The following is a 15251-nucleotide window of genomic DNA, read 5'->3' as shown; positions in this document are numbered from 1 at the left end:
TTGTAAAACAAAATGCTGTATGGCATCCAAGGGAGAAAGTCATTACTGACTAGGGAGATCATAGAAGGTTTCATGGAGGAGGTGACATTTGAGTCTGTCTTTAAAAGATGAGTAAGAATTCAGTGGGAAAAGAAGGATGGCAGGAACTCCAAGAGAAACAGCGTGAGTAAAGACATGGAAGTGGGAGACTGTAGCATATGGTCAGAAGGTAGAGATTAGCTAAGTTTGAATGGACATTGATAGCCTGGATGGCAGTAATATGAAATGAAGTTTAAAGGTAGGGCTTGGAATGCCAGGAAAAGGAGTTTGAATATTACTTGGTGAGTAATACGGAGCTATTGAAGTTTTTTGAGCAGAGGGGTGACATGACCAGACCTATACATGAGAAAGATTGTTTCATCAATAATATGAAGGCTGGATCAGATCAAGAAGTAAGTGGAGGCAGGAATACATGCTTAGGAGGCTATAACAAAGATGCTAAAAATTTGGTAACACTTGTAGTTACTACTTGTAAGGCTATGCTAGTGTTGTTGGCTGGAACTAAAATTCAAAGGTCTCTATTGCTTCCTTATTCATAGTTGAAGACACTTACATTTAGCAAGGGGTAGCTAAATGGCACGGTGGATAGTGTGCTGGTCCTGGAGTCAGGAAAATTCACCTTTTTGGGTTCAAATCTGGGCTCAGACACTTACTAACTGTGTGATCTTGGGCAAGTCACTTAACCCTATTTGCCTCAGTTTCCTTGTTCGTAAAATGAACAAGAGAAGGAAATGGCAAATTACTCCATCATCTTTGCCAAGAAAACCCAAATAGGGTCATGAAGAATCAGACATGATTGAGTAACAGCAACATATTTAGCATATCTTGAATTCCTTTGACTATAGGTAGGCATTTTCCATTGAACACACACACACACACACACACATTTCCTTTGACAGCTAGAAAATGCTACAAAAAGCACATAGTAAGCTAAATCCTCTATCTTTTGTTGTTAGTTGTATAGGTTCCATCACTAGTACCTCCAAGAGTAAGTCACTTGTCAGAAGGATTTTTTGCTTTAGAAATGCTCTCACCACAAGATTCTTTCCGATAGCAAGATCCTGATGTGTATTTAAGATGTTATTCAATTTTTAAAATTTTTTAAAAATTTAATATTTTTAGTTTCAGCATTAATTTTCACAAGAGTTTGAATTACAAATTTCCTCCCCATTTCTACCCTCTCCCCCACTCCAAGATGGCATATATTCTGATTGCCCTGTTCTCCAGTCAGCCCTCCCTTCTGTCACCCCACTCCCCCCATCCCCTTTTCCCTTACTTTCTTGTAGGACAAGATAGATTTCTATGCCCCATTGCCTGTATATTTTATTTCCTAGTTGCATGTAAAAACTTTTTTTTTGAACATCTTCTTTTAAAACTTTGAGTTCCAAATTCTCTCCCCTCTTTCCTCCCCACCCACCCTCCCTAAGAAGGCAAGCAATTCAACATAGGTCATGTGTGTATCATTATGCAAAACCCTTCCACAATACTCATGTTGTGAAAGACTAGATGTTATTCAATTTATAAAAGACTGAGTTACATGTAACTTTTCATGAATCTCTCATGTAGAATGACGTCAACTTGCATTTATTTTGATTCAATGGATATAAGACTCTATGTTAATTGTTTTCCCCCCTTTATCATTTTCATATTTTTGAGATTAAGATAGCAAATTTTATGTACTGTCTGAAAATAAATTGTTTAAGGACTAAGGTGGGTAGTCACAAACGTGGTGGCAGGAGCCAAAGTGTTAAAGGTCAATTTGCAGCACATTTACTTCACATCTACTCTTCAGGTTATGACACTTTATGATGTAAGCTGATGAGGAAGGGGCACAAGTGGATATTTTTTAGGGAGAAATACAGAAACAAGATGAAGTAGCTGCACATGAGAAAAATTAAGCATTATACACAAAAACATATTTCAAAGATATGATTACATCTTATATGGGCATACAAATAAATGTCTCAAATTTCCCAGGCCACATATTTTCTTATATATTAGCCTACACCCTCTTCAGAGGCAGATAAAGAGTGAAACCAATAAAATCAGTATTCCATGCTAGTTGCCTGGCTTGAGTTATTCATTTCACTGAATAATTAACTTTCCCTTTGGGATCTCAGAATTATTGTTTAATACATTAAAGAGAGTTCAACACTAATAGCAGAACTGTCCCTAGGGAATGCTCTATGCAGCTATTGCCTTGGGTCCCATGGTTTGGGACAAAGGCCCAGTGACAAAGAGAGAGCGTCAGCTAGTTGGGGTGGGCTAGGGGATGGGGAGAGCAGCATTGCTAGCTGGTACTGAGAAACCTGAGGCTCTTATAATAAATAATCTCCAAGGCAAAAGGGTGGGCTGGCCTCTCCCTCCTTCCATTATGACCTTTTCCCTTCTAAGGCTGCCCTTGGTGTTCATTTGAGCTGATTTTTTTCACGGTATGGTTAATCTCTTTGTGTTCAGAATTCTATGGCAATTCAGGTTTACATTTTCTTCTGCTAGTGTTGTTTATTAATCTGTTGAAAGGCCATGTTGCTACAGTGTTATATTTCAGACCTTCAGAGAGGACCATCCCTATTGAGGGGAAATCCAGGTCTAAATATCCTGGACTAAGCATCACCTTGATTAATTATTTATGAATTTATAATCTAAGAGATGATTGCAGTAGAATATAAGTTCCTTGGGGGCAGGAACGTTGTCTTTGCATCTCTAACATAGTGCCTTATACATACTAAGTGCTTAATACGTATCTGTTGAATGGAATTGGCTTGCAAATAGTCGATCTGATTTGGTTATTTTAACAGTAGGCATATGATTAAAATAGGTAGGGTCATTTTCAGGGTAGAACCTGTTTTGCAGCAAAGCAAACCACTTCATTTTCCATTTTGTGTTGTCTGAACTCCTTTTGTTCAGATGGCCTTTTCTTGTAACATCTTTCTTTGCTAACAGACCCAGTTAGGTTATATGGCTGTCATTCAAATGAAGGTTTAAAAACCAAATTAGAATCTGTTAGTCAAATGAGTAGTGTCTAGCAAGCAACTGAGTCAGGAAACAGATTTCAGGTCTTCAGTTCTCCGAAGTCTTTGACTATCATGTTTTTAGCTCAATTTGAACCAATCTGCACGAATTCCCCCACCCCTCCACCTACTCCATTCTGCATCTGTGTTGGGTTAATCAGAAGTGCCTGGTGTTTTAGGACAGAGCTCTGGGATATTTGGGGTGAATCCATATATCTAGACCAATCCACAGGTGTCTAACAAATCTCCCCAGTCAACAGATAATTACACAAGTACCTAGATGTGGTTTCATTCCAGCCTTGCCCCACCATACCTTCCAGAAACACTATGTTGTGCTTCAACAAGGAAAATCAGGTGTACCTTATCACTACAATCCCAGTATATGCACTAAGATCATAGTATCATAGCATCTGGAACTGGAAAGAACCTTAGAGATCATACAATAACTGAGGCACAAAAGCATTGTCACACAATGGCTGGTTAGGGATTTGAACCTGGCTCCCCTAGCTCCAAATTTAGTGCCCATTTAAAGCTATCTCTTAAGTCAACAAGTCCTGGACAGGCTGATACTTCATTATACTAGACAAACACCATCAAGCTTTTGGAAAAGACTTTTTTTTGGGGGGTATCATCTCATTTCTAAGCTCAAATCAGAGGGGTTTAGTGGAAAGAACATGGGGCTGCAACAGACGACAGCTAAGAGCTAATCCTACCACTGTTTCTAATTAAGTGACATGGGCCAAGTCACTTCACTTTTCTGGGCTTCGGTGGACAAATTAAGAAGAATAAAGATTTAGAGCAGGAAGGGACCTTTTCATTCAACTCTCTCACTTTTTAGATGCAGCTCAGAGAGTTCAGTGACTTGCCCAAGCCCACACAGGTAGTGATAAGTCGAGATCTAACACTGGTACTGAGGGCAACTCCACTGCTATTTCCAACTATGCCATGCTACTGTCTCATTTTGTGAAAAGGGGTGGGAGAGCATCATTTTTAAGGGTCCTTCCAGCTTTTAGTTCTGAGGCAAATCAATTCACACAATGGACTGGTGTATTTTGGAGGAGATTTTTTTATAGTACACGGAGTGGGTAAAAATATTCATTGGCATTCTCCCTCCCACCATTTAATACTAACATCAGTAGTTTTAGAGATCCATATAGCACCTCGAAGTGAAAGTAATGAATTCTCCCCCACCCCATAACATTCACTTCAACCCCATATCAAAGTTGAAATTGGGATTAATTATCGCCTACTGTCATACCCAAGAGGGGAGGGCTCAGGAAATAACTCATGGTATCCCAAGGAAACTAGGCACTCAACTGATTCTTTTATAACCTATCAATGAACCAGAGGCGGAAGTGGGGAAAGAACGCAGATGACTGAGAGTTAGGTAAGGTCCAGTGAATATGAGACAGGAAAGGAGCAGTCATCATCAGCCAAGATGTGGTTTTCAGGACAGGGGTGTTTGCAGAGTCAGTTGCGTGGAACCTGGCCCACCCCTCATAACTGAAGCTTGGGGAGCTTATAAACAAATAAAGGGCTGAAGACAGGATGAATAGTTGGGGTGGCTAGAAGAAACAGTGAACGGGAAGGGGAGTGTGTGTGTGTGTGTGGGGGGGGTGGTAGTGGTGGTGGTGGTGATTCGAGTCTTTCCCCTTGGCCTGGCGCGCTCCTCTGGAGCGCTCGCGCCCTATCCCCCGCCCTGGTTGTGCCCATTAACCATGCAGCTCAGGGAAGGCGAAGGCAGCAGCGGCGGTAGCGGCAGCGGTAGCAGGAGGAGGGGTTAGTGCCCGCGGCGGGCAGGTTCCGCTGCAGCAGAGCTTCTTTGGCGCGGTGTCCATTTGAGGGCACTGTCGGGTAGCAAGGAGCTGACTAATTAAAGCCCGCTGATTTCTCAGTAGGAAGAGAGTCAGAGGACCGAGGTGGGGGTGGGGGATAACTACTGTCCATTGCCTACCCCAACTTCCCTGGACCGAAAGAACTGACCCTCAAACCCCTTGCGGAGCCTGCTTCAGCGACATAGCCCTTGTGGGCTCCGTTACTGCCTTGGAAGCTCGCCTCTGGGCAACCTTCCTCTCTGACCTACCCCTTGCCCCGGACTCTTATTGTAGTCCAGTCCCGTTTCTGCCTAGCTCGCTGCGGGGCGGGAAAGCTCCCTTCAAGGCAACACTTGGGATGCTCGGAGTCCCAAGTCGCGATCAGATGCCTTCTCTGTTCCCCAGCACTACCCCCAACACTTCCCCCCCCCCCCCCCCGCCACCTCTCCTAGCCCTGCTCGTTATGGGCTGCAAAAACAAAAACAAACCTGTCTCCCAGTCCACCTCCCCTCTCCCTCACTTCCCTCCATCGTGGTCTGTGCTTGGGAGGGCTAGGGAGTCCAGCTGATCCGGCAGCACCAGGGCTGCGGTATCAGTGGGGGTTGGAGGTGGGAGAGTGGGGGGGAGAGGAATAGCACTATTCTAGGCTCAGTCCTCTGCGCAAGAGGCACAGTCCAGATTCAGCATCTCCAGCTTCCGCTCTCCGGCGCTCCTGGGGAGTGGGGGTGGGGGGGGGAAATCAATCTCTCTTCTTCGCTCTTCCTCCTCTCCTAGCCTTCAAATCACTTCTAATGCCCCCACACCCTCCAAGCACCGGTTTTAACAGGGAGGGCTGAGAAGAAAAGTCAGTATAGAAATGTTTCCCTCTCTCCCAGAGACTAGGAGAGGAGGTCACCTGCAGTCTCTGTGTCACTTCTTTCCCTCCCCAATCAGTGGAGAAATCAACACCTGTCTTCTCTCTGGCTGCAGGGTAAGGGGAGGAAGTGAAGGAGTAGGGTGAAGGTGGAAGATTCTTGCCTTCTTCAGCCAACAGATTGGGGGAGGGGGCTAAAGTTAAAGTGCCTTAGGCGCTCCTCCCAGCTAGAAAAAAGCCTTTGCCCCTGTAATATTAGACGCGCGTGTGTTTGTACATGTATGGAATCGCTCTAGCGCTCGGGACCTGCAAGCCCCTCAGGTCCCTCACAGAGGTACGCATCCCCACTCTTTCCGCATCTCCCTCCTGCCCTGCACCCCTGAGTTCCTATACCTGTTTCTCCAGCGATTCCTTTCCTGAGAGGGACGGCTTGGGAGACGGTGCCCGGTCACACACGCAGCCTTCCAACAGGTACAATCCCGAGGGTCTGGAACTGGAGTCATTCTCAAAGTAGAAGAGAAGGTTTTGCAGCAAAGCGAACCACTTCGTTTGCCATTTTGTGTTATCTGAGCTTCGCTTGCTCAGATAACCTCTTCTTGTTCCATCTTTCTTTGCCAACAGCCCCAGGTAGGTTACATGGCCATCATTCAACCGTATTCCTTTCTGCATTGTGTTTGGAAGCCAACAATATCCTGGATTCTTACATTTTCTCAGACTAAGACCCAGGGAAACACTCACTACCTCACAAGCAGGAGCCTAACCATTCGCCTCTCTCTCTCTCTCTCTCTCTCTCTCTCTCTCTCTCTCTCTCTCTCTCTCTCTCTCTCTCTCTCTCTGCTTTTCTTCTCCTCTACCCCAATATTTACAATCCAGGATATAATGCTTTGCCTCGGCTTCCTGAATCCAGATGTGATATTCCCAGCATTTCTTCCGCAGAGCCACGTTCAATGGAGAATTTGCCTTAGGCTTTCCAGTCGGCTGGAAAATCTGATAGATTCTAGAGCTTTGGATCCAGCCAAGAGGAGAGTCATGTGATGTGGATCCCTCGAAGAGCCAGTTTCAGCACCACGGACAGATACACGCACGCAGGCTTAACAATACAGCAACGAGGTGCATTAAAGCAACTATGTATATGTATATACATATGTACATATATACACATATGTGTGTATATGTGTGTAACCACACACACATATATAATATATATTTATATATAACCTTCATTCTCCACCCCCCCCTCAATTTACAAAGGGCATTTAAAAAGAAATTCAAATTCATAACTACTGGACTATGTGGGATCTCATTCAATAATCAACCTTGAGAGTAATTTTTGCTTTAATATTTCTGTGCCTGACCAATGCTGACAATGCACTTGGGTTAAGTTTCAGTTTTCATTCTTTCCTTCAAAATGTTTTTTTTTCCAACACTTTTTCTAATTCAAGGTGAAGGGGTTATGTGTGAAAAATAGCTCGACTGATCTTTTGGACCTCAATATTTATGCGAGGAAAAGAGGTTATCACCTAATCCACTGGGGTGGTGGTGGTGGGTCACAGCAGTTATTAAGACAACTCCTGTTCAGAGCTCCATCAGTGACCTGAGAAAAGCAAGGAGCCCACTAGAGTGGTTGGCTTTCCTTTTTTTAATGTTGCCATAATTAGCTAGCTCATCCTTACAATCACACTGAGGTCTGGCTTGGGAGCCACTGCTGTGAGTTTCTGCAAATACCCACCCGAAATGCCGAAAGGAGGCTTAAAAAGCAGAAGGCTCAGGGAATATGTTAGACTTCAAATAGCAGGAATGGCGCAATGATACCTTAATGATAGATATTCCCTCTTTATTTTTAGATCCCCTCGCCTACACAGTTACAAGGAATTTATCAGAGAACGTCACATTTCCCGCATGCTGCACACACAGAGAAATAACAACGTGCGACAGTAGTTCTGCAGCAGATCTCCCTTTGGCGAGAAAGGCAGATTTTCACAGATCGGTTGCAAAAAGACCAAGGTTTATTTGCAGTCTAGGGAGGCTGCCTCATTGCCATCCAAAGGAAACTGTGTTTCTGGATTGAATTGATCTCTGCCCTGTCTCTACTCGCGGCTCCTTTCTCTCCCTCCAGTCCCTCCCCACCCCCAAGAGATGAAGCTTCATTTTCCCCTGGGTATGATTGGTGAATCCATATGAATCCATAGGAATTCATCCACTATCCTTAATGGAGGTACATGTACAGGAGGCATAGAAATCACTTTACTTTCTAAAGTAATACCAGAATCTGATCTAAAAAGCCTCAGGGTATGAAACTCATTCTAAGAGATTTTAAAAAGGAAAAGTAATAACCTCATCGTGATTTCTTCTGCTTATGGTCCATTCTAACATACTATAATACTACTGCTATAATGCTCTTTAAGGCCATTCACAGATCTAAGCTCTTTGATTTTGTGCCTCAGATGTAAACGATTTTTATTGAACTAGAGATGTTAAAGGATGGGGACAGGGGAGAAAGTTTAATCAATAGTTCCTTGGACATTACATTCCAATGCAGAGGACTTGAGTTCAAATCCTGCCTCTGCTACTTATTTTGTGTGTGACTATGGTCAAGTCAATAACTTCTTTGGCACTCAGTTTCCTCATCTGTAAAATGAGATTAGACTAGTTGATCTTTAATGTTCCTTCCAGCTCTAAATTTCATGCAACTATCCTTAGCTCTGAAGCAGATTTTCTTTCTCTTATGTTTTTATTCTGAAGGACCATTTATAAACCTGATTTTTGAATTATAAATCACATTTTTATAGTACTTTAATGTTTATAAGATACTTTTAAAATGATAATTCTGTGAGGCAGGTCACAAAATTCTTCTCATCCTTCCTTTACAGATGAAGAACAGAGGCCCAAAGATGTTACATGACCTGTCCAAAGTCCCAGAAGTCGTAGTATCAGATGGTCAATTAAAAGTAGCAGAGCCAGTGTTCAACCTGAGGTCTCCTGACTGCATGTCTAATGTTTTTTATATTGCATCATACTCCTTATCTTTTTTTTATCAGACCGTATTAGGTGTAAAAGGGAAGTTTTAGGGAAGAATGAGAATTTGGCAAGAAGCTATCCTAATTCTTGAGGCACAACTAAGTTGGTAGCAAGATGATGCATTTCTCCTAGCATAAATAAGCATTAGATTAAAGAACCCAACTGTACATTTCTTTTTGTTTATGAGTTAGGGACTTTTCTTCAGCTGTAATGGGAATATTACCAGACAAAATTTGCTCCATATTTTCCAATCTTGTGCTGCTTCAAAAGGAGGACTAGAATCTATGCACCTTCCTTTTTCCTATATGGCTCTATACCAACTTATGCTAGTATCTACAAAATTTCTATCCAATACTGCTCAAATTAACAACAAAACAAAATTTAATATTAAAAAATAATATGAAATTTAAAAATTCTTTGGGGAATTGAAATGAGATGTAATACTCTACTTTCTAGAGCAGAAAGTTAGGATGTTTCTCTTTTAAAAAATGAAGTTCGGAGTCTTTTCCCAAATTATCCATTTCCCAAACTCTATATAATTATAGTATCCCAGATTTTAATCTAGAGGGTTAACATTAAAAAAAAACCAACAGCATTATCTTATCAGTTTGATCTTGGGCAATCAGGGTTTGACAAAAAGGTGAATTTCCACATAGAGATCTCTCTACAATATCTATAATAGGCAGGAGAAAGGAGGTGTCATTTTATCCCAAACAGTCCATTTGCAGAAAAATTTAGGGGCAATTTTATGTTTTCATTTGCTCCCTTTCAATGAAATTAAGGCTAGGGGTATAGGATTAACTTGTTTTTGCAAGTTGCCTCAGTCTTGTTGCAAATGTCTGAATTTGACTGAATACATGTTTTATATGCTTTAATCGAGTAAATGTGAATTCCAACATAGTAGTCTCATATGGCTGTCATTAGCATTTCATAGAGTAGTCAAATACTTGAATATTTTTTTTGAAACATTGATCAATCTCCTCTGAAGCATCTTTGCCTTTGAGTTTCATCACCATTACTAGGGAGTTAACAGATGTGAATGTCTGGGTTGAAAAGTATGTAACCCTGTAACTAGGCATTTAAAAAAAAGGATCAGCAATGATTTTGGAATTATATTCTTCACCTTAAAATGCTATCTCATTGTTTTTAGGCTCTTGGAAAGCTAGTTTTGGGTGATATCTAAGAGTAGCTATTTTCAGGGGCTCCCCAGATCTTAGTGGTAGAAATCAAATCCCTATGCAAGGAGAAATCAAATCACTTCCCAGTTAATTTAGGCTAATTCATTTTAAAATATGAAAACAAAAATATTGGTATGCAGAATGTTAACTTCTTGCCCCTGAACAGTTTACTGTAAAAGTGGCAAAGGCTACAAAATTCAAACAGAAACAAATTTTCAGCTCCAAATTTCCTCTCTGGGAATGGGCATAGTAGCTAAGGATTGCATTGACTTGAAGTACATGCCAATTTTCAAAATTTTACAGAAGGATGATGGAAAATTGAGTGATATTGCCTGTCAAAACAAAAAAAAAGTCATTTGAAGGCAAAATAACCCCTCAGAAAGCTTGTGTGAGAGCTAGTTGAACCAGATAATTCTAGGAATGTTGGAAGATGAGGGAACAAGGGGATAATAAATAGACATAAATTACAACAGATCTGCTGTCTTCTTAGCTATAGTGGAAAAAGCATATTTGAACTCTACTACCTTAATACTGTATTAGATGGTACTATGTGAGGAAGTGAACACTCCAAGGTTAAATGACTTGTCCAGGGTTATATACCCATTTTGGGGAAGAGACTGGACTTGAATCCAAACCTTTCTGACTCAGAAGCTCTTTTATCCATTATACTATTCTGTCTTCCACAACATTTTTACCTGAATGATTTTTATTTTCATCATTTATTCATTCAACAAATAATTGTTAAACATCTACTATGTACCAGGCTCTGCACTAGGTTCTGAAGATGCAAAGACGGAAATGAAATAGTCTATATCCTTGAGGAGCTTACATTCTAGTGGCTGGAAGCAACATGAACATAAGTGAATGAATACCAAGTGATTTCTGGTGGAGGGTACTAACAGCTGCTGGGATCAAGATTGGACTTGTGTAAGAGGTAGCACTGGATCTGAGTCTTGGAATTCTGAAGATGAAGATGAAGGGGATGACAACGTAGATTCCAGACATGGGAAACCACCTGGGCAAAAGCATAAAGATAGCAAATGGAGTGTTGTATGGAAGCAGCCAATAGGCCACTGTAGATAGAATATAGCGTGCATGAAGGAGAATAATATGTAATAGACCTGGAAAGGTAGTCTGAAGCCAGGTTGTACCAAACAGAGGCATTTGTACTTTGTCCTAGATGATTTCTTTGATGAAAATATGAGAAGAGAATTATTGGATGGGAGATGGTTTGTATTAAGATTTAAGGGTAATTGCTATGTCCAGCTAATGTTAATGTTTAGTGGGAAGGAATTGTGGTAAAGCTGCTGGCATACATCTCTGCTTGTGCCAAAGACTAATCTCAATTGGGAAGATGGGAGATAAATTACTTTGGCCACAAGATGAAACATATATGGAGCCACCAAAGGCTCCTCAAAGTTCCATTGAATTGTGCAAACTCATTCTGGGTACTTTTACCTAAAAACCCTCTTTTGAAGAAATTATGGCGTGGTTCACATGTGCAAGAAAAAGGAAAAAGATTAAAACAATTATGGTCTAATGATTATTAGAGAATAGGATTAGGGCTGTAAGGGAACAACTTTCCAAAAGGACTGGGTCACAGTAGGAGAAACTGAATTCGTGAAAAAAAAGACTGTTGCATCAATTTAAATATGACTTAAATCTTAATGTAGGGAAATGTTTTGTTAGTGCAATCCATTTGCCTGAGCTTTGCCAGGCTGACGTAGACAATGAAGCTTCCTGAGACATCCAATTTAAGTTTTGGTCTCTACATTATAATGCAACCCTAATCTTATGACATACGAGAGAGAAAGGTCACAACTCTAATACCAGTTCTAGGACTAACAAGAATAGTTGGGCTTTTGAAGATTATTTTCTACAGAAGGTTATGTCTTCACAGTCATACAAGTGAATATAAGATCCTGATGTACCTATTTTTTTGAAAAAAAAATTGACTTGGTAGAACAAATTCGATCTTAAAAAATCTCCCCAAATAAGGTAGTTACCAGGCATATGTTGAAATCAGACAAGATTCTATGACAGATGCCATCACAGAAACCACTTTGTTCAATGATTTGATGAATATCAGTATCAAGTGAGGCATAAAACAAGGAGACATATGCTTACTTAAGGTGCATGCCATTGTCACAGGGGATATTCTTCACAATATTCAAATAAAAGAATTTCCTATCAGTAATTAAATTCTCCAGATACTTTTGCTAAAAGATAATATTACATTAATTGCATTGATCTCTGAAACAATATGAGACTCCCTCAGTGCCAGCTGTGATTATTTGAAAGAGGTGTAACTATTCATACTAGACAAATAAAAGGGATGAACAAAGCATGTTTATATGGTATATTATGACACACAGGCAAGTGTGTAGCCTGTTGAATTAGTTCAACAGGATATTTGCCATGGATGGACACTATACACAGACAACCAGCTGTTCTGGCATTTTGGCAAAACTCATAAGATACACTGTCTTACAAATTATCTCACCTCCATTGTGTTAAGTATATTCTTTATGGAGTATTTACAGAAAGACATGAACAAGAATATCATAGGATGAGAACACATGGAGGAGCTGATATCAACATCAGTAGAAAAAGTACTCATGTCAACCATAGAAATATCGAAGTGTAAGTAGCTTTCTTATCCATCCAAATATTCCTGAATATAGTGACCTGTGCATGGTAAGTGTCCAATAAAAGTTTATTGATAATGATGATTTCTCTACTCTCCACCAAAGATCTTAATTTTAATTTTCCTTTAGCCTTAAATTTATTTTCATAGTGTTTCAGCAATCTGGCTAGCAGCTGTTGTGGGGGTGAAAGACCAATCCAAGCCCCACAACAAGAATGCTGCCAAAGCCCAGGTTCTTTTGATCTGCTTTACTAAGGAAAGCAATGTTAAGGGGTTGACAATCTCACTTTAATCCAGCATACAAATAACATTCACTTAGTTCAGGGGAAAAAGCCAGTACCCTGAACCTCAGAACAAATACAAACAAATTACAAACATTGACAGACAGACCAAATACAATTCATAGTTACCAACATCTAAGTTTAGCCCAGGAGCTCATAACAAGGGCTGGCCCAGAGTCACTTGTGCTGCCATGGCTGTGGGTAAGAGCTCTGAAAAAGAGAAAACCAACCCCTGGTTTTATAGCTTTTTAAGGTCAAGGGTGAGTCACACATGCGACTCACCCATGTGCCCTGAAATTGTCACAAAGAGGTTACAAACCCATGGGTCTAAAAGCCTCTGATGTCCCAAACATGCCACTCAAACCCATGTAAACTAGGGCCTCCCCTGAGGCATCCTTGCCTCACCAAGGACTCCCAATCTAATCAAGGAAACAAAGGCCAAACTCTTCAAGGGCACTTGGTTGAACTGAGTGCTAAGAGCCCATTTTGATTGCCAACACACATAGTGACACATGTCATCACCTGGATTACCTCCTACCTTTACAACAAATCCACAAAAGTGCAGCATTTATATTTGTTTCCTTACTCCTGTATTTTATAATAAAATTTCTCATTCACATCCCATCTCGTCATGAACAAATTCCACAAGGTTTTTCTCTCTTTGGAAAAGCTCAAGATTCACTAATATTCCTCCTTATGAATTCATACATGATCAAAATAATTTATTTGGCTGTCTGAAATTTTAGTCTTTTTTTTCTTTCACAACAGATTCTCTTTCTTAGATAAAGGACACTATATTTTTAACTTTGATTAAACCTGGGTTTCTTTTTTACCTTCTTGGGAATGGAAGATATCATACTGGGAAGTATTATAGGAAACTGGAGCAAGCAATTTCTACTCCAAGTTTGATTCCTTCATAGTTACCATCTATGGAATGTACCCTAGGTTAATAAAGAGGAGAAATTAAGTGTAGTATGTTTTGATTTTACCCTTACAAGTTATGATTCTAATGCACCTAGCCATGAGGAATTCTAAGTATTGTCAACACTGTGAAAAAAATTCCCAATGCTGAGTGAATCATAAAAGATAATAGGAGGCCTAGTAAGGAAAATAAAGGCAGATTCTTACTCACTTTGATATATCTGTGAACTCATTAGTGTGTATACTTTCCCCATTGGTGTAAACTTCATCCCTTCTTTGTCTTCTCATTTTATATAACCTATTTCCATGTCATTCCATGAGTTCTTTAGAGAGAATCTGCATGAGTACTGGAGGCCTTCTCCTGGTTCTTTTAATACTTTCTGTGCCTCAATGCACAGCCTAGGTTTTCCATCTGTTGTGTCTTATTTTCAATACATGACTAAAACATCTCTTTTGCTAGTCACACATATTCTCCTTGTTGCCTTTTATGCCACTTTTCACATGAAAGTGATCTTTACTTATGACTACTATGTGTCTTTAAATTTTGAGTTAGCTACGAGCTTGATTTTTCTGAGATCTTAGTGTTTGATGATTTGTAACCATATAGCAACACCAACAGAATATTGGTGTAAGACAGACAGACTTTTGTGAAAGGGAGCGGTCTCTGATTTAAATCAGATGTGGAATCTTTGGGAATGGCAGAACTCATTTCTCTCATTCTTGGGGTGTGGCCTATTACCAGATAGAACTTATTCCTTGCTGTCACTCTGGTGGGTCTGAGTTTAGCCTCAGGAGAAAAATCAAATCAAGGCAGAACTGCAGTGTTGTTTTATGCAAAGAACATTGAACTTAGGGTCAATAAATTTGGATTTGAGGTCTAGCTCTGCTGCTTACTCACTGTATGACCTCAGACAAGTCATTTCTGGGCCTCAATTTTTTCATTTGTAAAAGGAAAAGGTTGGGCTGGATTATTTTTAAGGAATGTCCCTTCTAGCTCTATTATTCTGAGAATGTCATCTACCGTAGGCTATACGTTGCTTAGGTTTTTGCTGTTATTCCCACTTTTGCTATCTCCCCTTCCAAGTCATCTTTCACACTGTTGTCAAATTCATATTTATACTCAGTTTTAATTGTGATTGTAAATGCTGAAAAACCATCAATACCTTCCAAAAGTTAATGGAGTGAAGGTTAAACATGTAAGTCTCTTCATGGCTGTCTCCAGCCTTTTTTCCCTTCATGTACCCTATATTCTAGTTGAGCTGGACCATCTGGCTCTTCCACAAATGTGTCCTGCCTTTCATGTTTTTCCTGTTCATGCTGCTCCCTTCACCTGGAATGCCCTTCCCTTCAGCTCTGCCTGTTAAAATGATTTACATTCTTCAAGTATTTGTGCATAGAAATCACTTAGATATTGAATCAGATGATTTACTGGAAGCCCAACTCAAATGACACTTAATATGTGAAACTCTTTTTGATTCTCTCTCTTCTG

At 40.3% G+C, this 15251-nt stretch overlaps 1 protein-coding gene across 1 annotated transcript in view; it reads right to left on the bottom strand.

The window, feature by feature from the left end:
- RASGRF1 (Ras protein specific guanine nucleotide releasing factor 1) overlaps positions 1–6495 on the bottom strand; it is a 215955-nt gene extending 209460 nt beyond the window's left edge. The window contains exon 1 of the mRNA XM_036737004.1: positions 6111–6495. Coding sequence (XP_036592899.1) covers positions 6111–6386 — 276 coding nt within the window. The 5' untranslated portion in view covers positions 6387–6495. The remainder of the gene's footprint in view (positions 1–6110) is intronic.
- Positions 6496–15251: the final 8756 nt, after the last annotated feature.

Source organism: Trichosurus vulpecula, chromosome 8 (genome assembly GCF_011100635.1).
Source record: "Trichosurus vulpecula isolate mTriVul1 chromosome 8, mTriVul1.pri, whole genome shotgun sequence".
Taxonomy (NCBI): Eukaryota; Metazoa; Chordata; class Mammalia; order Diprotodontia; family Phalangeridae; genus Trichosurus; species Trichosurus vulpecula.
Note: the sequence above shows the minus strand (reverse complement) of the source record. Positions and strands in the feature narration are given on the sequence as shown.